This window comes from Seriola aureovittata, chromosome 6, assembly GCF_021018895.1.
Source record: "Seriola aureovittata isolate HTS-2021-v1 ecotype China chromosome 6, ASM2101889v1, whole genome shotgun sequence".
Classification (NCBI taxonomy): domain Eukaryota; kingdom Metazoa; phylum Chordata; class Actinopteri; order Carangiformes; family Carangidae; genus Seriola; species Seriola aureovittata.
In genome coordinates this window covers 24,607,610-24,628,061 of record NC_079369.1, presented here as the reverse complement: position 1 = coordinate 24,628,061, position 20,452 = coordinate 24,607,610, and the positions used below count along the sequence as shown (strand labels likewise).

General features: G+C 40.2%; 2 protein-coding genes across 7 annotated transcripts; one reads left to right on the top strand and one right to left on the bottom strand.

Annotated features, from left to right (window-relative positions):
• The first annotated feature begins 822 nt into the window (after window positions 1-822).
• eef1db (eukaryotic translation elongation factor 1 delta b (guanine nucleotide exchange protein)) lies at window positions 823-12,474 on the top strand. 5 transcript variants are annotated; one of them, XM_056378444.1, is made up of 10 exons: window positions 3,491-3,556; window positions 5,364-6,649; window positions 7,156-7,273; window positions 8,039-8,110; window positions 9,088-9,150; window positions 9,446-9,533; window positions 10,483-10,595; window positions 10,691-10,891; window positions 11,029-11,223; window positions 12,336-12,474. In XM_056378444.1, the coding sequence occupies exons 2-10, from the start codon at window positions 5,364-5,366 to the stop codon at window positions 12,372-12,374; spliced, it is 2,175 nt and encodes a 724-aa protein (XP_056234419.1). In that variant the 5' UTR covers window positions 3,491-3,556; the 3' UTR covers window positions 12,375-12,474. The 5 variants fall into 5 exon arrangements, with proteins under 5 accessions (XP_056234422.1, XP_056234419.1, XP_056234421.1 ...); XM_056378447.1 differs by lacking the exons at window positions 3,491-3,556; window positions 5,364-6,649 and adding an exon at window positions 823-965; XM_056378446.1 differs by lacking the exon at window positions 9,088-9,150 and having other exon boundaries at window positions 3,493-3,556.
• Window positions 12,475-12,622: 148 nt separating this feature from the next.
• LOC130170808 (E3 ubiquitin-protein ligase TRIM65-like) lies at window positions 12,623-19,606 on the bottom strand. Of its 2 annotated transcripts, XM_056378450.1 has the most exons (9): window positions 19,356-19,606; window positions 18,063-18,431; window positions 17,874-17,969; window positions 16,678-16,911; window positions 16,426-16,585; window positions 16,276-16,317; window positions 14,942-15,001; window positions 14,611-14,849; window positions 12,623-14,466 (listed from the first exon to the last, which is right to left on the bottom strand). In XM_056378450.1, exons 2-9 carry the CDS (start codon window positions 18,414-18,416, stop codon window positions 14,167-14,169), a joined length of 1,485 nt encoding a protein of 494 aa, XP_056234425.1. In that variant the 5' UTR covers window positions 18,417-18,431; window positions 19,356-19,606; the 3' UTR covers window positions 12,623-14,166. The 2 variants fall into 2 exon arrangements, with proteins under 2 accessions (XP_056234425.1, XP_056234426.1); XM_056378451.1 differs by lacking the exon at window positions 19,356-19,606 and having other exon boundaries at window positions 18,063-18,560.
• Window positions 19,607-20,452: the final 846 nt, after the last annotated feature.

Below are 20,452 nucleotides of genomic sequence, written 5' to 3'. Positions count from 1 at the left end.
TCATTAAATCATCATCAACCATTTTGATAATTAGCTGAGTAATGCAAAAATATTTGCTGGTTAAACTTCTGGATTGTGGGTATTTTCTGCTTTCTCTGTTGTATATTATAAATTGAATGTACTTGGTGGTTTTGGTTGGACAAAACCAAAAATTTGATGACATCAACATGGGATTAAAAAAAACATATGTGTAGCAGTTCTGGAGCTTTTGATTATATCAAATTATCTTCAACCTATGGAGTGGGCCCAGCAGTCAATCATGAACTTGTGCTGATGAATATCATGTTTTATGATTGAAAGCTGCAGAACAGTATTCACAATCACAACTGTGACTGAATAGGTTTCACTTTCACTTCTTTTAGTTTAGCCTCGATCAACAACCCAGATCTTATAGGTAGTTATACAGTCATGATCAGTAACAACAAAGGCTGCAAAGGTTTAAAAAAACTAATTTCTGGACAAAAGAATTTATTTTGTATTTTAACAGAATGAATGAAGGGCTTAAAGTCTTTCTTGCCCTTACTTGATCTATCACTGCATTACCAGGTTTAAGATTTGTACGAAATCCGTTTTACAACAGTATGACCAGAATAATGTCATAAACAGTAAAAACTTGTCCTACATGGACAAAGGTTGAAAGGCAGATATGGTCCTTAAAAGTTCATTTTTGCCCAGTTATATTTAGATAAATGTAATTAACAGCAGTGAAGGTTACAGTTTATCCACATTTTGCCACATCACTGAGTGTCAACAATACGTGAGATTTAACATGGGGCATGTGGCAACATTAATGATTCATAACTCCCCCTCCCCCACCCTGTAAGATCACACAGTCACTGCTGCTCTTTGCTTCCTCCTCCTCCTCCTCCTCCTCTTCCTCCTTCCCGTTGTCACTCACGGCTGGAGAAACACGCGTTTCATCCACCGGCCTGGTCTCTCTCCGAAAAGACAAAAAAAACGAAGCAGTAAGTAACGTCCACGTTGTCTGACAGCTGGGGTTTCAGTCCGGGTTTTAGTGTAGAGACTCTGTTTGAAAGACATTTTGGGAAATCAACGGATACTCAGTGATTTAGGGACACTGGGGGACTGGGTTTGTGTTAGCCGTTGCTAGCAAGCGGCTAGCTGAATGGGGCAGCTTGCTAGCGCTAACGTTGCCCGGAGCGGCAGTCACGCCGCGCGGCCACCGGCTTCAGTGGCCGGCTGTGACATTTTACATTAACATGAAAATTAAAAACTAATGATTTAGTGATACATTTTAAAACAGTCATGGTTATTGTGGTGTCTCCCGAACTGCGAACCATCAACTGAAGGTATTTCATCCTAGCTAGAAAATGATGAAAGACGGCTAATGTTAAGGTTAGCAGGGCGCACCTTCTGATGATGACAGCTCTGTTGAGGCTCTGAACCGACTTTTAATGACCAACATCTCACACGACAGGCTTCTCCTAATGTCATTACACATTTGTGACCTTTTAGGGAAAGTGCTACGTTATTTTCAAATGTAAAGTCCTTTAAATTGGCGCTGTTACCTCAGTGAACCTGGGCTTTTTCTTCCAGGGTATATGCTGGTTTTGAGACGTATTACTAAAACATTGGTTTAATTTTCATTTAAGGTATTTCATTGAGAAAAGTCTCATTTTTACAGCCTGCTCCAGGCAGTTATTCGGAAAATTTGTAGTATGTGCTTTTAGTGACAATGTTCTATTCTCCCAGACCTCTGATTTTTATGTGATATTCATATTCATAGATAATTAGGTTATTTTTTTAACTGGTTAAACCCTTCTGTCCATGAATCCATCCATGTTGTGGTTGTTGATTAGGTAATGATAGTATTTGTGGAACTATTGTTATATACAGTTGGAAAGGAGTTTATATGTAATATAAATGTCAATAGATTCATGCACTTGGTAAATAATTCTAAGCTGTATCATCCCCAGTGGTTTTAATTGATTGTTTTCGTACTTTGTACTATTGTGAAATGAGTGTTAAATATAAGTGCATTAAAAAGGTATTTAGAAATTCTTTAAGTTTACCTGGTGAATACTGCATAAACCCTTTTCAGATTTGGTATACGTGAGAAACTTTGCATTGGTTATTGAAGGTGATTTCCACAGTTCATGATTTTATAAGGATATTCTTTGAACAGCACCATGCCATAAGCAAACATTTAAAGGATAATTGTGGTGATATTCAGTATTTTCATAGTGTTAACAAATTACATGAAAAAACCAAAGCCATCAATGAATTGATCACACTAGTAAGTATTGTGTGTGCATCCATAGCCTGATGTAGCTTATTCTCTTCACTATAGAGCCCCATTGTCCAGAGATTATTAAAAAAGGCATCAATGAGCCTCACTGTTGCACTGTATCACAAGTTTCTTCATTACCAAGATCACACACACACACTCTGTAGTTTATTTTGAGACGATCCCACATTCACTGTCCTGCTGCCAGAAATACTCACTAGTGCACCAAGTCTCTGGCTAAAAATAGTTCCCAACAAATACACTATCAGCATATGCTTAAGTAATGATAACTAAAAACTACAGTGACCAGCTGCTCTAGGAAATTGAGTACTTTTTAAAAGATTAAGTCTATATCCATGACCCAATTAAAAAATTTACACCCTCAGAAGGAACAAAGTGCTTGATGGTAACAAATATAGAATATTACTAGTGTTATCCTTCAAATAATATTTTTGAGTTAATACATTGGCTGTAAATAGAGCTGCTTCAAAAAGGGTGCACTCTAAAAGCTCCTATAAAGCACTCATCCTTTCCTCTACACATCATTGTCCTCTGTGACCTGGAAATTGATGGTCATGATTTCATAAACCTGTAGTTCTGGTAGTGTAAATACAACTAGCCACAGCAAAGAATTGTTCCAGTATGTGATTGCGTATGCAGCTGCCAGCATGGCTCAGAATCAGTATTTGAAGTGCTTTTTTTCCCCGTAGTTTTAACATTGCTACTAATTTGCTTGATGGCCTAATTGGACTGAGTTTTGATAAGACTGCTTTAACAGCAAGTGTCCATTTTTGTTGATGGAGAGGAAAAAAGATCTGTCCCCTGAGCTTTTCATTTTGGGCCAGGAGGAAAACGGATGACGGGGGAGAGAGGGAGGCTTTGGGAAGCATCCAAGTCGTTGCTTGATGTTTTTGTTAGACTCTTAGCAAATGATACTGAAACCATTTCTCACATTCATCATCACCCAAGACTAAAAGGAGGGATGTGGGGGGGCATGTTAAGTCTGTAACAAGGCTGACTTTCATGTTGTGGTACTGTTAGAGAAGTCTTTAACATGTTGCTTCTTTCCTCTCATGTTGCATTCAGAATTTGACAAGTGAGTATTCCTTAAAACTTCAACATGTACCTTGTTTGAGTCTTGTATTGCTTTTTTTGTACGTAGTTGTATTTCCTGTATTGGTTTCAGTGTTTTGCAAGATGGTGATTGTTAAATTTCTTTTTCAATGGCTTGCGGTAAACTGGATGAAAAGAACATTTTGAGCATTTGACTTTGATACTAGTTTGAGCTCAGCAACTTTACCACAGAAGGTGAGCTAAGAGCTTGAATACATTTCATATACATCTTTTTAATAAAGAAACATTAAGTAGGAAATGAGTTCCCAAAACCAAAACCAAATTAATTTCAGTGGTGTATTAGTGTTGGATCAAAATTACTAACATGATGAAACGTTAAGGGAATGCATTTCCGGTTTTGTGGCACAATACTGCAACCACATAAAAACTGCATGCCTTGCTTTTTGTGATTTGTTAATAGAGAACCTCAGTACTTATTGAAACAGTTGGTTTGCATGCACAAACATGTCCGTGATCCATCAGTGTCAGCTTGTGATTTATTTAATTTCATTATCTTTAATATATTGCCTTAGACTCATCACACCTTTTTCTTTTATTGCATGCTTTCATGTCATTTTGTCAAGATTGGTCGGCTCTTGCAACTCATTTTTAACATTTTAAAATAACTCTATTTACTGAGGATAATTTATTATAGAGCTATGGGAAAATAGTTCTACTTTAGACAGGCAAGGTCTTCTAATTTGTTTTGTTCAAAAGCCACTGATGATACTGTGCCTCCAGTAGGATGTCATGAATAATCAAAGCTCTCTCAGGTCCTATTCAGACCTGGCATTAAAATGTGTTTGGGTGATTCCAATCACAAGTGGACTCCTAAGTACGTCACTCAGTCCACACCTGGCATTAAAATGCGTCTCCACATGCGTCTCGAGTGACCACTTATGATCAGATCTCATTTCCCCGCTCTACATGCAAATAAACATGTATGTGTTGTTTTTAGCCAGTCTGTGACATTTGGGTCAAGGAGGGGCTTAATCAGTGCAATAAGGGGCAATGAAATAAGGTTTGAAATGGTAAAAAAAAAAAAAAAAGAAAAGAAAAGAAAATCGTTAACGTCAGTTGAGTAGGCGAACCCTCAATATTGCCCACGACACTTTTTCACTCACTCTCCTTAAAGACGAGGCCATATGTGGCCCAGACCGCCACCCAATGTGGCCGTCCTTGATGTGTCTTGGGTGCATTCACACCTATACTCGGAGCTGTCCACTTGTGATCAGATCACCCGAGACCCATGTTAATGTCAGGTCAGAACAGGGCCTTGGTTAACATAATGTAGGATCTTCTCCTCTAAAAGAATGTTATGGAAACATAATACTGAAACACAGCTATACACAGACATCCATTTAATATACTCTTGATATTTACCTTTGCAGATTAAGCATAATATCAATAGGGAAGCTAGACTGCTGTTTGTTTTTTTTGTTTGTTTTTTTTTAAAGCAAAAAAGAAAAGCAGTGTTGGGTTTTACAAGCACTTACTTGTAAGTCTAAATAGTTCATAGAATCCACTTAGGCAGCAGGAAAAGCTGCAACTTGGGACTGGCATTTTACACTTTTGGCTTCATTCATCTCCAACTGGCATTTAGACTAAAGTCTATGAAAGCCAGAGTTTTCCCATACTTGTACTTTTGAGAGTGTACCAAATTTTTCTCTCCTAGCACTGGTAAGACTAACTCAATGGCTGATGTGTATGATATTCTGGATGAAACTTACTCTTGACAAATAACAAACAAGTAGAGTAATACACCAAACATTTTATTTCATCTGCATGGTTTTTTTTATTTTTGCATGCTTTTTGTGTTTTCTGGGACTGATATATAGACTGTATTCTGTATCTATTCTGTAAAAGTTAGTGCCTGTAGTGCTGAGTCAAATAGATCAATCCCTTTGTGTCTGTAAACCTTCCTGCATCTCTCTAAATAATCCAAAAGCCTGTACTTGTTGTTCTCCTTTTTTTTGTTATTTTTTCCTGCAACGGATCAAAGATGATGTCTAAGAAGATCCCCCAGTGCTCTGCAGCCGATCAGTCAGAGCATGAACCCAACCACTGTCAGGTGGACCGGTCTGCGAACGCAGCACTGGGGTGTAGGAACAAGACTGAATCAGGCCAGAGAAATGGAGAGACGGCATCATCCTCCCCAGAGAGTGGTAGCTTGAATGGAGATGGAAAGCGCAGCGGGAAAAGCCGACGCCGCAAGAAACGTTCATCTAATCCTGAGAGCCGCCCTGAAGAGAAGGTAGACAGTAAGACCAAGACCGAAGGGAAGCCAGCCAAAAAGCCGAGCCAGCCATCTGACCCCCGTGCTGGTCTGATGGCTCTACGGTCGGAGTGTGCTAATGTGTGGTTTGAACGCAGCAGCTACGAGCGAGCCGAGAGCCTCTACCAGTGCTGGTTGGCAAACTCTTCCAATGGGACCACCCAATCAAAACGGTCACCTCCGGCACGAGGGAAACACTCAAACTCTCCATCCGCTCCATCTTCAGTCTCAGGACTGGCTTGCCACCATGGCGATCAGGTGGCTTGTCATCATGTTGTCCAGTCAGTGTGGGTGAACAAGACAACCTTTGACCAAGCAGAACGCCGCTTTGTTGAAGCGTCCATGCAGCCGTCCATTCCAAACTCTCTGAACCTCCCATCCCCACCTAACCGCTCCATCGCACCCAGAACTCCTGATGAAGGATATCAGTCTCTAGTTCTGACTCCTGCGACCCCTGTGATCCAGCAGGCAGCCGTCACACCAACCAATCGACAGTCGATCAACGGATTGCCTCGCATCCCAGTGGAGTTGCTTAGGGATGTGTGGCTGGAGAAACCGCTGTATGACCGTGCGGAAGCTGCCTTTTATCAGAAACTATATGGCAACAATTCCTCCAAGCGCTCCAGCTGCACCTCCACATCCAGAAGTAGCGACCATCCTCAAAGCCTTGTGGAAGAGGAGGAGGAGGAGGAAGAAGAAGACAATGAAGAGGCGGTGGTGGAGGAAAAACGGGTGGTGCAGCAGGGTAAAGCCGAAGTCTTTCACGCTCTGCACCCGATCCAAGAAGAAGAGGAGCCAGCTGAGGTCCCCGAGAAGGAAGCCTCGTCGGGGGCAGGAGTCCGTTACCTCCTTCACCCAGACAGCGAGCGGGTGTGGCTGGACAAGTGGCGTTATGATGCTGCAGAGAGCCGTTTCCATGGATACAGTGGGAATAAAGCTGTGGTGGTGAAGAAAGGTCGCAGGCCAGAGGCTGAGGCCTCACCAGTTGCCTCCACCGCCCCACTGAGGGACAAGTATGACCAAACTGGGAGAATGGAGCCGCTCCAGATGTTTCAGTTCATCTTACATTGTTTTTCTATTTATTCCATCATGTGTTTCCCTTTTTATTGAATGCGTGAGTTTTTTTGTTTTTATTTTTTGTTTTTTTTCGCCTTCAGCTTTTGTTTTAACATTTGTCTTGGTTCATTCATTCTTTACTCTCTGTGGTATGTTTTTAATTTTTCTGAATGACTGTTTTTTATGAACCATTGTTGCGTTTTGCCAACTTTGCTTCATTTAAGGTTTCTTTTGTATAGTTGTGTTGGGATCGTCTGTTTGTGGGGAGTGTAGATAAAAGAATAGATACAATAAGCATTTTACAGCTAATAATTTTAACATTGTGAATATAGATCACATCAGGTGATTTTTAAGTAGAATATTTTGTAATTAGTCATAACAGATTTTTCTTTTATCTTTCCCTAACCTGCTGTGTCCTGTTCATACATCCCTCTCTTGTCCTTCCTCACTCTCTCCTCTGTAGCAACATGAGCACCGTCGACTTTCTGGCCCAGGAGAAGATCTGGTTCGACAAACCTCGCTATGACGAGGCAGAGAGACGCTTCTATGAGCGCATGAATGGCCCCTCACAACCAACACAGGTACCCACGTTACCTTAGAACTAGTGTTTGTCTTTAAGTTGTCATCGATATCCTCTCAAGAAGTGCTGATACTAATATCAGGATATGAGGGGAACGTGAACTGAACAAAGATGGCTCCAACCATTTGACCATCACATTCTTGTCTTCTTCTTGTGTATATTTTCGGAATGTACAAGCAATATTCTCCAAAAATATACAATTAATATTAAAGTTTAGTTAATTGTTTATTTATTTATTTTTTTTACACCACATTACATGACATGTTTGTAAATACAAAAAGATTGATATTGAATTTGCCAGACTTGGACAAAGTTGTTTTGATTTTTAAATCTTGTTGCAGTTTATCCACACTGCACACAAAAGTCATGTGATGAGATGAGGAGTGAGAGGGCAAACAAAAAAAGAAAAGAAATAATTTACACTACCAGTCAAAGCTTTTGGAACATCCCAATTTTCCACTTTATATTGAAATTAAAATAGTTAAACAATTCCAGTGAATAATCTTGAATGGTTGTGTGTTCAATTGTTGAATTGGTCAAATATTGAGATAAAATTGTCTTTTCTTCAAGTCTTTATTTGTGTTTTGCTTTAATTTCAAATTAAACTGAGGCATTAAACTGTAATTTTCTATAAAAACTGTAAAACTTTAGGTGTTTGGTAGTGTAGCTACAAAGACACATTTTTCATTGAATCTGTAGATATAAATACTGAAACTTTACATAGTAAAGGATGAATCAACATTGACTTCTTTTCATTTTCTTAAAGGATGTTGGAGCTAACACCATTTTGCAAGACATTGCACGGGCCCGAGAAAACATCCAGAAATCTCTTGCAGGAGTAAGTAGAATTGTTTGTCTTGTATCTGAGCTGAAGTTATTAGCAATATCTGCCTCTTATCTCATGTTTTCCACTCAGTGCAGTCATATACAGACCCCATTTTATGTACAGCACCAAAAACGTCCAAAATAATGTGAATAAGGTGTATTTTGTGAAGGTCCTACAGCCAATACAGAAGATGAATTGCAACCAGGGAAACGCCGGTTACATATGTCAGCGTGAATCTGGGAGTCAGTACCTGTGTTTTTGTGTTTTTATGTTTACATTTATTATTAATATAATGTGTCGAGCTATTTCACACCTTCAAGGTCATGTGGAAATATTATAAACATATAAACGATAACACAGTGAAAACATAATTTTATTTCTAGTGACCAAGTTGTGGTCCTTACTCACAGACAGGTGTTAATTTATGCTGTCAGGTAATCTTGGCCTGTACAGTATGCATTGTTGGTGCTACGTGTCATTTTCACGTTCTTCAGTTAAACCACGTCCTTTTTTCTACTTTGACCTTTCATAGTTGGATAAAAGCTGATAAGAGTGTTTCTGTAGTTAACACTCAGAAAACCTGTGGTATGTTGAACATGTAATCTGTACATGCTTTGATATGCTTGACAGAATTTATCTTGTTTTATTAGAATAAAGCTGTCGTTCTCTTATCGCTGATTGGTTACAATATTGTAAAGTTTTCATGTTGATTTCCTGAAAGAATAAGCTGTCTGTTCAGCTCAAGCCATACAAAGGTTCCTGCTTTAAGACACATAACTGTGATTTAGTGTGTGTAAACATCTGCTTTTAGTCTGATGTTTTTCCATAACCTCCCAGCTCTTTGTTGTTCCCTGTTTGCGTTATGTACACTCCTGAGTAGCTCTCCTTCAGCTTGTACCTCATCCAGTTCTTTTCCTGGATTTTTCCCTCTTCCTTCAAACCTGAAATCCCCTCCTCCTCCTCCTCGTACTCCTCCTACCCTCCCCCAGCTGAAGACTACACTGTGTAAGAGAGGAACTGGTCAACCTCCCATAAGCCAACACTCCCAGCTTGTAAGTGCCACCGAGGTTTGTGTGTCACTGGAAGCACGGCTGCTGCCAACTGCTTTGTCAGTGGACCTTGCTGACACCCACGCTCCAGTTTGAGTTCAACCTGTAGTCAAGTAGCTGCTTATCACCTTTATATTTCAATCAGCTCCTGTAATTCTGCTGGTTATAGGTGCTGTTGACACTGGCTGTGTGTTGTGTGCTGTGGTCACAGTCCTGGGTTTGACGAAGGTGCTGGTTTGTTCATTAGCTGTTGCTCTCACTAAACTGTTCTTCCTCTCTTTGTGTCTTCATTGTGCAGAGCACCAGCAGCAGCAGCGCCGCTGATCAAGGAGAAATCGTCTCTCGCATCAAGAGCCTAGAGCTGGAGAACCAAAGCTTACACAAAGGTCAGTTTGTTTGTCGACTTTGATCAAATATTCATGCATTTTGTCTTCTTTATGTGTGTGAAGGCAAATTTTAGTGTCCATAGACACTGTGTGGATATTACTGGATCTGCTACTTGCAAAATTGTAAGCATCAAATACAGTGATGACATGACTATGATTATAAATGACTGAAAACATTGTGGATAGCAGCTTCTCCAATATGAGGCTTTGCAGCTTTTCCCTGTCTTATCAATGTAAACAATCAATTTTTTCAAACTGTTGTTCATATTTTACAGACTAAACAGTGGACTCACTGAAAAAGGAAGATAAATGATCATATTTGTTGCATAATTTCTTGAGGCCCTAATCAATTAATTTATGTTTGCTGTATCGGTCTGTCCATGTAAAGAATGACAAATGGTCTTCAGAATTAAGCAGAGCCCAAACCGCTTAATTTTATACGAACAACTTAGAGATTTATTTTAAATGTATATGAAATAGAGAAAAGCTATAATCCTCATATCGAGAAGGCCTGGCCCAGGTGTAGCACATCAGGCTGATCCGAATCCCTGCATTCAGCGCCTTAAAGAAGAGCAACAAAAAGAAATAGGGACACCTAGTGCCCTGGTGGACGGGTCATCACACTTAGTATACCGTGACATTTTTATGACATAGTATACTATGACATTTTTGGATGGACTTCAACAGTGGGGTCAGCCCTATAATTGCGAATTTCCCCTGATCCCTTTTGCTGCGTGTCATCCTCTTTCTCTCGCTCTCTCCAGTCTTCCTGTCTATCTATCGCACTATGGCTGTAATAAAGGAAAAAGCCTGAAAAAATAACTAAAAGAGTCCGTCTCTCTTAACTACCTCTCTGGGTGTTTATAAGTAGGAGGTCCAGCCACATACAAGGTTTTGACCTAGCCTAGTTTATATATAAGACTCATTGACACTGGTCTTGTTTCCTTAGTGGTGGATAACTTAAGGGCAGCGCTTTCCAAACTGGAATGTCGGGTAGCGGTTCTGGAGAAATCTCCTGTGGCTGTGACCTCGGCTCCCGCCCATTCTGTCCCTTACACAAATGTGAGTTTCTACCGAAAGTTTCTGTCAGTTCAGTAATCGTTTGCTTTTGTTTTATTTTAGTAGCATGTATGAGTAATCAAGGTTTCTCCTCTCAGGGCACTACCGTCCAGCAGAAAACCAGTGCCCCAGTTGAGGAGGAGGACGACGACGACGATGATGACATTGATCTGTTCGGTAGTGATGAAGACGAAGAGGCAGATAAACTGAAAGAGCAGAGATTGAAAGAGTACGCAGAGAAGAAGGCCAAGAAACCCACCATCATCGCCAAGTCCTCCATCTTATTGGATGTCAAACCTGTAAGCCTCTCCTGATTTGACATCTCTCACAGGAGCTTAAAACTATAAAGAGAGAAAAAAAAATGCACTATGAAATCTCTTCGATTGTCCACTATTAATCTGGTCTTTTATCACCGTTCCCCTCCTGTGTTTTTCAGTGGGATGATGAAACAGACATGGCGAAGCTGGAGGAGTGTGTGCGCTCAGTTCAGACTGACGGTCTGTTATGGGGCACATCCAAGCTGGTTCCTGTGGGTTACGGCATCAAGAAGCTCCAGATTGCATGTGTGGTGGAGGACGACAAGGTGGGAACAGACTTGCTTGAGGAGGAGATCACCAAGTTTGAAGACTATGTAAGTACAGTTCAGTGTTTTCTATAAAGTCACACACAGTAACGGACGTGAAGTGAGCAACAGAAACTTCCTTAATATCTGAGTGAAATAATTGCAAAAACTGTGAGACATCAGGTTGACTGCAAACGGATTTACCAATTCAATTAGACAAACCCAGTACTGCTCCTCACTGTGACCACTGTACATGATGCAGTTACACTCATAGACTTAAAACTCACAAACTCAAAGGCTCTTTGTGAACTTGCTTTTTATTCTGATGGGTAATATTTAAAGACACCAACAAAATAAATAACCAGACCGGTAAAAAAAAAAAATTTCAGTTGCCAGTTTAAGGTACACCTAGCTGAAACTCGTACAGTTTAAGACAATAGTACAGCATGAAATGGTACCTTTCCATAAAGGTTAAGTTTTTTTTGCGTTTGGGATGAGTTCATTCAACTTTCTTTTAGGAGGATGTTGTTTGTGGTGCTTTTGAATTGTGTTATACAAAAGCTTTCAAAATAAAGTGCTGCTGTGGACAAGGCCATCCACAAAAACATGTTTTAGCCACTTTGATAAAATTCCAATATCAGTTGAAGTGTGCACTTTCTTTTGAATATATTCACCACTTATCTACAGCATGTTCTGTAGGTGCGCTTGAGCGCAGGAATACGGTAGTTCAATTCAGAAAATATTCCAAATAAAGCGTTAACTCCTACTGACATTACAGGTTTCTGGGGCCATTTTTCAAAGTGGCTAAAACACATTTTTACAGATGACCCCGTCCACAGCAGCACATCACTCAGCTGCTGTGTCGGTACTCCTGCTGCTACTCTAAACTGGTAGTCAACTGATCTGAATACACTGAATCTAGATAACTACCTCTCACAACCCCACGTTAAATAACCTGAATTATCACTTTAAGCCAGATGTACCTATTTAACTGGCAACTATTACATGTCAGTGAATCTGCTTCACAGGCCAATGAAGCATAAACAAAAGATGAAACACAATACAGCAACAGCTGTTCAGGATAAATCTGATTTCACCGTGTGCATTATAAATACTGTTACATTTGAAATCTTGTTTGCACAATCTGTAAACTCAAGTCTCACCTTTTTGCTCTGTTTCAGGTCCAGAGTGTCGATGTAGCAGCCTTTAACAAGATCTGATCCTAGTGTGTCTGTTTCTGTCTTTCGTCACGCCTTGTTTCTCTGCTGATTATGTCAACGGTTAATTATAATAATAATAAAATCCAACTCTAGCACTGAAGCTACTGTGTGTGTTCTTACCCCAGGTATAGAGTCAGTTCACCCAAGTGACAAAAGCATTGTCTCACCTACCACTGTTATGGTTTTTGTTTGTGATGCTTAAACTTTAGCAACATTTCTTTCCAAAAACAATGACCCGAAACCTGTACTACGAAGCAGGATTCGAGGTAACTTCAGGTTTAACTCTGGGTTTTCAGTCCTACGACGGTGGTTCACTTGCTACCGGGGTAAATCACCATGGGAACTTATGCTGAACTCTGAAGTTAACCTGCACCGGAGCAGTGTGACCAGTGTTAAACTGACCACAACTGGAAATAAAAACTCAACTAAATTAGAACAATTCAATTTACAATAAAAATGTTATAAATGAACATTTCAGTCAGTCTGACTCATCTGACATCAACTACGTCTCTTTTCTTTCTCTCCTCTCTGGAGCAGTAGACATGGAAATATTTATGTGCTCATATTGTTTACATCTCACCTTGTTGACTATCACTTTTGAACATGGTTATAACCAAACTTAACGGCAAGTATCAGCGTTTCTTCTCATATTAACTTCATTCATGGTTCAGACAATGTTGCTTATAATTAACAACTCCGCCTTTTTCACATGAACACGCTCGTAACTGGAAAGGCAAACCCAGGGTTAACTGAGCCAGCTTTGTAGTACAGGTTATTCAGGACGGCCAATGTTAGGTTCAGTTAGCCCAGATAACTGATGCCAAATAGTGTCAGAGAATAAATGTTGTCAAACTAGTTGAAATCCTGTTAGTGAGGCCTCATGAGTCATAGACAAACTCAGCTGTTTGTTTTGCTTCACAGGAAAACACGTCTCTGATCCCAGTTAAAGGGCAGCGCAGTCAATGAGGTATCAAGTATTACATGGTGACAGTGTTATACAGTTATAATATTCATATACAGCATATATAGTTTTTTAATAATAGAGCCTAACTGATTAACAAATATTGTCCAAAATAAACCAATATTTAATCTTGGGGTTTTTTCTTTTTACTATAAACATATAATACAACAAAAATATATTAAAGTAGAAATAACTAAAAGGAGAACTACAATAAACAAGTTTTATGTAGATTAAATGTAGTGCGGACAAGCCTGCAGTATTTACATTAAATGGATTTTGAAAATATACATCCATTTGAATTTCATCTGTATGCATCTATTCTTTTACCTGCCCTCTCTTATTTCTATCTATATGATTCAAGCTACATGAGAGATATTGAAAAGGCCATTTCAGAACATGAATTTCTGTGCAAGTGTATTATTTGGTCATTTTACCAATAAGGATTTCATAGGCAGCTGATAAATCAGTTGGGCTCTAGTCAGTACCTGAGTCAGTTTAACATATAATATCGTCACCTTCCTAAAATAATGGCCTAAGTCATGTTTTGACAAAAATGTTTTTTTTGCCTAAATCACCCCCTCATGATGCTGGCCACCTCTGGTAAAATCGCCTGAATCCTCAGTTGAGGGGAACATGCAATTCTACCCCCGGTTGTATAATGGCCTATGTCAAAAGTGTGACTCTTTTGTTGAGTTTTTTGTGTTTCCTGAAAAACCTGAAAAAATGACTTAGGCCATTATTTTAAGAGGGTGTCGATATGTATAACATTAAAAGCTGAAGAAAGCATAACTGACCACACAGAGTGTTGATGTCTTGAAGCCTGTGCTCCCATCAGTCCACGGCGCAGAAGGTGATGGTGGATTTGGCTCCGAGCCACACTGCCGGGTACAGCGGCTGGGTGAAGCAGCTCTTCACCATGTGCAGGAGGTGGACTCCTTTGGGCGTCACCATGTAGAAGCAGAGCAGCCCCACATCGTGGTCCAGAAACACCCCAATCTTGCGGGAAGCCGAGCCGGAGACAACCGCCACCGGCTGCGCCTCACTTCCATGGCAGAAGGTGAAGGAGGAGGGGCTGCAGCGAAGACTCCACGAGAGGGAGTTGTGTCCCAGCCTGCAGTCATTGGATGATCCCTGATGACACACAACAAGACCAAATTAAACCTGATTTCATCATCATCAATTTTATTTATTTTCTCAGTGACACACTGAGGGGTAACCCTCATTTTCAATGATGCCGAGATTACATGATTACAAGACTACAAATTCCCAGAGTACCTTTCTTCTGATGCTCTCGTAGGTGAGCCCCAGTTCCACCTGTTGTCCGTCCCACTCGGCCTCCCAGTAGCTGCGGCCCTGCAGTCCCTCACGGCACAGGACTTGGCCCCAGGTGTCAAAGCGATCAGGGTGGTCTGGGTAGGTGTGATACTCTCCGGTTCGACTGACCACACGGTTCCCCTCAGTCAGAGAAAGCTCCCTGTGAGCGGTGAAAGGGTCCAGAGACAGCGGACTGAAGTCTGCGAAGGAAAAGAACACACAGAGGGGTTTCAAGAGGACTGGATAGTTAGAGTGCTGGTTTAGACAGATAGACCAGACTGGTGCTACTCACACTGAAGGAGATCATTCCTGTTGTCCAAAGCAGGGACGTGTGCAGAACCAACAGGCTTCACTGCAGCATGAGTAAAAGGAAAGAGGGGAAAAAAGAAATCATGAAACTATGCTGTGTGAGGCACATTTTCTCTCAGTAATAAATAAAAATGAACCATGGCTGAATATACAAGCTATGTTGTGTTGTACTGCAACAGCAACTATTGTACATTTGCACAATGAGCATAAAGCCTAAAGAAGGTGCCAGGAAGAGACACAATTTCACAACAACTGCAACAGTGTGTGGGAGAAGCGCCCCCACCAGTCCACAGTATGACAGTGTTACAGTGCCACTATAGTTAACACACCGTGCTTTAGGCTGGGTTCATTAAAAGATGCAAATGTGTGCCCTGACTGTAAGAACATACCTAATAATACTGGGGAAAACTAGGTTTACCAATTCATGAGCTTTGTGCATCACCATGGGAACAGGTTCTTTCAACCACATTATTCTCCCTGTCAGGAATCATGGAGGTGGGATGACATCATCATTACCCAACCAATCCAACTGAGCGCCTTAGAGATAAACATGAGCATAGCAGTGGAAGGAAGGAGCATCCACCCGTCAACAGTGACAGTTTAGTTGGAGTTTGAGTTTCTAGAACATAAATTCAGTGTTAAGGTCCCACATTTGACACTCTTCCTGTGTTTTATCTGAAGTGTCCATAAGAAGATATATTTATGGTTTTAAGAACCAAAAACCATCTCAGTGTAGTTTTACATCTCCTCTCTCAGGCTTCGCTCTGGAGCTCTAGTAACAACAGGTCAGTGAGCCAATCAGAAGAGAGGTGGCACTGAGCCTCTCTGAATAAAACTATAGCAGATTTAGGGCAGGGCTTGGGGCATGGCTGAGAGGAGTGATTGCTTTGTTGTGACATCACAAAGTTACAGAAGTCCTGACGGCTGGGTTTGAGGCTCAGTTTCTGAATACAGGCTGTGTGCATTTCTCTGAGGACTGAGGCTTTGATACTTTCACAGTATTAATATAGAACCTAGACCTGCTTTATAATCAAGCAACACATGGACATCTGCCTTTATACTATATGGAGACTTAATCAAAGTCAAGTCTTACAAGACATATGACATTTGCATTTTAAATTTCTACTTGAATAATTTGCACATTGCTCTTTGCTGAGATGTGGAGTCTACGATTTTATCAGAAATGAAATGAAACCAGTTATTGCAGCTTGTGGCAGGTATTACAGGGCGAAGGGTTTTTTTTCTGGTCACTGATTGTACATCAGCCATTTTATATAATACTGAAGAGACACAACTGGTGATGTAAGATACACTTACCTTTGTTGGCCTTCTCCATCTGCAGGATGCTCACAGTTTTCACTGTGAAAACAGGACATCAATTGTCAGCACTTACACAGACTGAATACAAATGTTCATCCTGATATAATAAGTTGATATTAAACTAAAAGCAAGATGCACGTAACAGACCTGCAGAGGTGACACTTGGGAATTCTCTGAGATACAGAGTCTGTAGTTGCTCTTTCAGGTCTGAGACGGCTCTCCTCACAGGCCCGAAGGAAACATGTGGACTGACCGTTAGAGAGCTGCTTCCTCCTGTAGGGACTGGACTGCAGTAAGACTGACACATCTGCAGGTGAAGATACAGACCCAGCAATCAGCACTGAACTCACATACAAGTCAGTTTCTTACTGTTAATATTAAATATTGCATATTACTCACCTGTGTGATCAGGTGTTGGTCCTGGCTGTGTGAAAGCCTCTCCAGCTCGACATCTCTCCTCCTCAGATCTGAGATCTGCTGCTCCAGACGATGCAGCTGGTTCTCAGCTCGAGTCACTTCAGCCTTTTCCTGAGCTCTGATGAGCTCCTTCATCTCGACACGACGCCGCTCCACAAACTCCAGCAGCTCTGAGAAGATCCTGCTGCTGTCCTTCACCGCCGCTTTGGCCAGACGCTGAGGAAACAAACACCAACACGCTCATGTGTTACTCAGTATGTCTGCGCCAGGTAAAGAATATGAAAGCTGTTTTCATCATGGTTTTTATATTGTGATTCAAGTTTACCCTGATTAAGCAGTTTGTAAAATGCATAGATATGATAATAATGTCAGTTTTAATATAAGTGATACAGTTGACTGGCACATTACACTCTTTTGTGCTGTTTAGTCATTTAACTAATTAAAATTTTCACATCTTAAAATAGCAAAAATGTGATGGTTACATGGATTTGAGGATTTGTTCCTCAGCGCTGATGTCAGCTGAGTGTTGATTTCAGTTTTAAAGAAATCACTGAGTAACTAGTGATGAGCATTAGTCATTATTTTGACATTTCATAGACTAAAAAATAAAGTGATTGGAAAAAAATAGTATAAATGTATCAACTCTCTTAAATGTTTCTTCATTTTACGCAACTTCTTGTGTTTTTAAATGTTTCTGAATCCTCAGACTTTCTGATTTTCAATGTGGTCTCAGACTTTTGGATCTCACTGTATATAGTATGATACTATTTTACAGTAGTTTTTACTTTTTAAGTATATACAACTTTTTTCTAACTGAGTGTTGAGCAATTGTAATGAAACAATTTCCCTGTGGGGATCATTAAAGTGTTTCTGATTCTGATTCATATGCAAATGTCTGCACTGTGCTGCTGCAAACAGTTATTCTGTATCTGAAGGTGAAGTTTTGGTGTGAACATGTTCATAATGATGCAGCTGAACACACACTGACAGAAAGACCAGGGGAAGGCGGGTCATGGTGACATCACCTTTGGTGGCATTACATAAAGATTGTGATGAATAAACATGAACAGTTCATTTGTACTGTACTGCTTCGCTGAGGTCGAACGTGCAAAAGCAGCACAGGCAGCAGTTAAAGTGAAGTTACTTGCACTGTGACATTCAGTGTCTCGTCTACTCACAGAAAAGGACTGAAGAGTTTGTTTCAGCAGCTGATGTTCCAGCTCCCTGTCTTTGATTTGCTGTGTGAGACGTCTTCGTGTTTCCCCCAGAAGCCTCTGACACAGAGACACGACATGTGTTCATGTAAAATACTTTGTTAAAAGCTAAAGAGAAAACAATGGTAAAGAAGGTTAGTGCCAACTCCTCACCTCTCCATGAGTCCTCTCAGGATGAACTGTAGACACGTCAAAGGTGGCGTGCACAAAGCCTCTGTCCCCCGCAAAGCCACCCTCATCATACAGAGGAGGAGCTGAGGGGCCCTTATTGACACTGAGACTCTGCAGCATCTCCACCAGCAGGTTGTTCCTGCCCAGGGCGGGTCTGGGACTGAAGGTGGCTCTGCACTGAGGACAACTGCAGACCGGCTGGCGGTCCCAGTAGTCAGTCAGGCAGCGCATGCAGTAGCTGTGGCCGCACGGGATAGTGACTGGATCTTTGAGGAGCTCCAGACAGATGGAGCAGCTGAACTGGACTGGGTCTACACCGAGAGGGGCCTGAGCCATCGTAGCTGGAGGAAACTGGACAGAGACACGGACGGTAAGAGACTGATAAGGACTGCACAGCCCTATTAAAGGCAAATTTCAACACTTGTGTGCATTTTTTGTCAAAATGTAAGTGTCTAAGTTTTTATATCATATAAAACTGCAGTGAGGACATGTTGACCTGACATGCTGTTTTTTCTGTAAAGCACCTTGTAACTTGAAAATGCTATAAAAATAAAGTTTATTATTATTATATTATACGATGTGATGTGCATTTTGGTTTTATTCTAAAACGGGCTTTGCAAATGTGCTTTGAGGCTGGAAACACATACACAGCATGCTACCGTCAGTATGCACACATTGCATTTTGGTGAGAATCAAGGAATCCGAACAAAATGTTGTTTTACAAAAAATCTTGAGTGAAGATTTTTTTTTAAAACGACTTTTCCAAGGGCATCAGTGAACTTTCATTCATAAAATGTTCTTATTTCACTGAAAACCTTAGTTTTATTGCTTTTATACGGTTTTTCATCACATTTGCACACTGCTATTTTAATAACTTCAGCCAAAACCATGAATTTAAGGGGATTCACAATAATATAAGAGAATACAGTGCAATAATACACAGCTTCCGCTTCAGTATTTCCAGGTAACTTACACTGTTACATGATTTAATAATAACGATCAGCTTGGGTTGTGGGACACTTGGGTAAGTGTACATATATTTCATAGTTTATCTAATTTAAACATTTTTAATCACTTCTGCCGCAGCGTGTCATGATGTGAAATGTGTTTGTTTATCAGGAAGTAGAGTAGAGTAACGCCCCAATTTTAAATCTAAACGTCACATTTCATCACAGCATCACATTAAACTTATAACAAAGAAAACGTCGTGTTGCGTTTACTGTCCTAGAAACTTAATCAATTATTTGTTAGTTTAAAACCCCGTTTTTTACTGACCTGATGCTCTGCAGGCAGCTGGAGAAACAGGAAACAACTACGGACTAAGAACAGAGAGAATGAAAACAAGGGAGAAAAGAAAGAGTTACGTTTGTTTGACTGCCCCCTGCAGGTGAAACACCGAATCACAGCTTTTATACCAAACAGCAGCGTACTGTTGGCTGTTTATCATACATATACTGTTAATTTAACAGTAAGCAAAATTAAACAGACATACAATTATAAAACTTAAGTATATAAAATACATCACATCGTTGAAATTAAACAAGTATAAAATGTTAGAAACAGTGTTTGGTTGGGAGCCAGATGTGCACGAGATGTTATCAATTCAAGCAAAGACACATTTCCCCTCGAAGCCTCTCAGTTTCATTTCAATAACTTTTTGAGGCCCAAAGAGGTAAAAACATCGCTCACAATAAAATAAAGACAGATTCGTGTTACAGATCTTTGTTTTTCTTCTTTCCTAATTTAAAGCACTACTCAAAACATACTTATATAAAGCAGCTTTTAATTCTTGATTTCAATGCTTTTGTCTTTGGTTTCTTTTTACTTTTGGTTTTATTTTCTTTGTCTACTTTGTTTTAATGCACATATTTGTAATTCTCCCTGTTATACTTGACTTGTTAATTTACACGTTGCCTCTCTTCTCTGTCTTTTATTGTCTTGTTTTTATGTTTGTACAGCACTTTCTAACTCTATTTTGAAAGGTGCTATATAAATACAGTTATGATTATCATTATTATTGTTATTGTCTCATGTCCCCCTTAGATCCATCTGTTTGGAGGGGCCCGGCCCCTAGGTTGGAAGCCACTGGACAAAACTGTCTATAAAGTATAAATATACATTTCACAGGTGCTTTTATTTTGATATCTTATGTGCATTTTGCTGATAATATTTCCATGCTCTTACTTTAGGATGATTTTGAGTGCAGGACTTTTACAGAAGGGAATCTTTACATTGTTGTAATGATTCTTTGACCAATTCCTCCACTGCTGATCAGATATCTGGTGATCGGGAAAAAATTCAAACCTATGATCGTTAATTTTCAAAATAAGAATGTATTCTGGGTCATTGGGTCACTTTTCTGAAGATAAAAG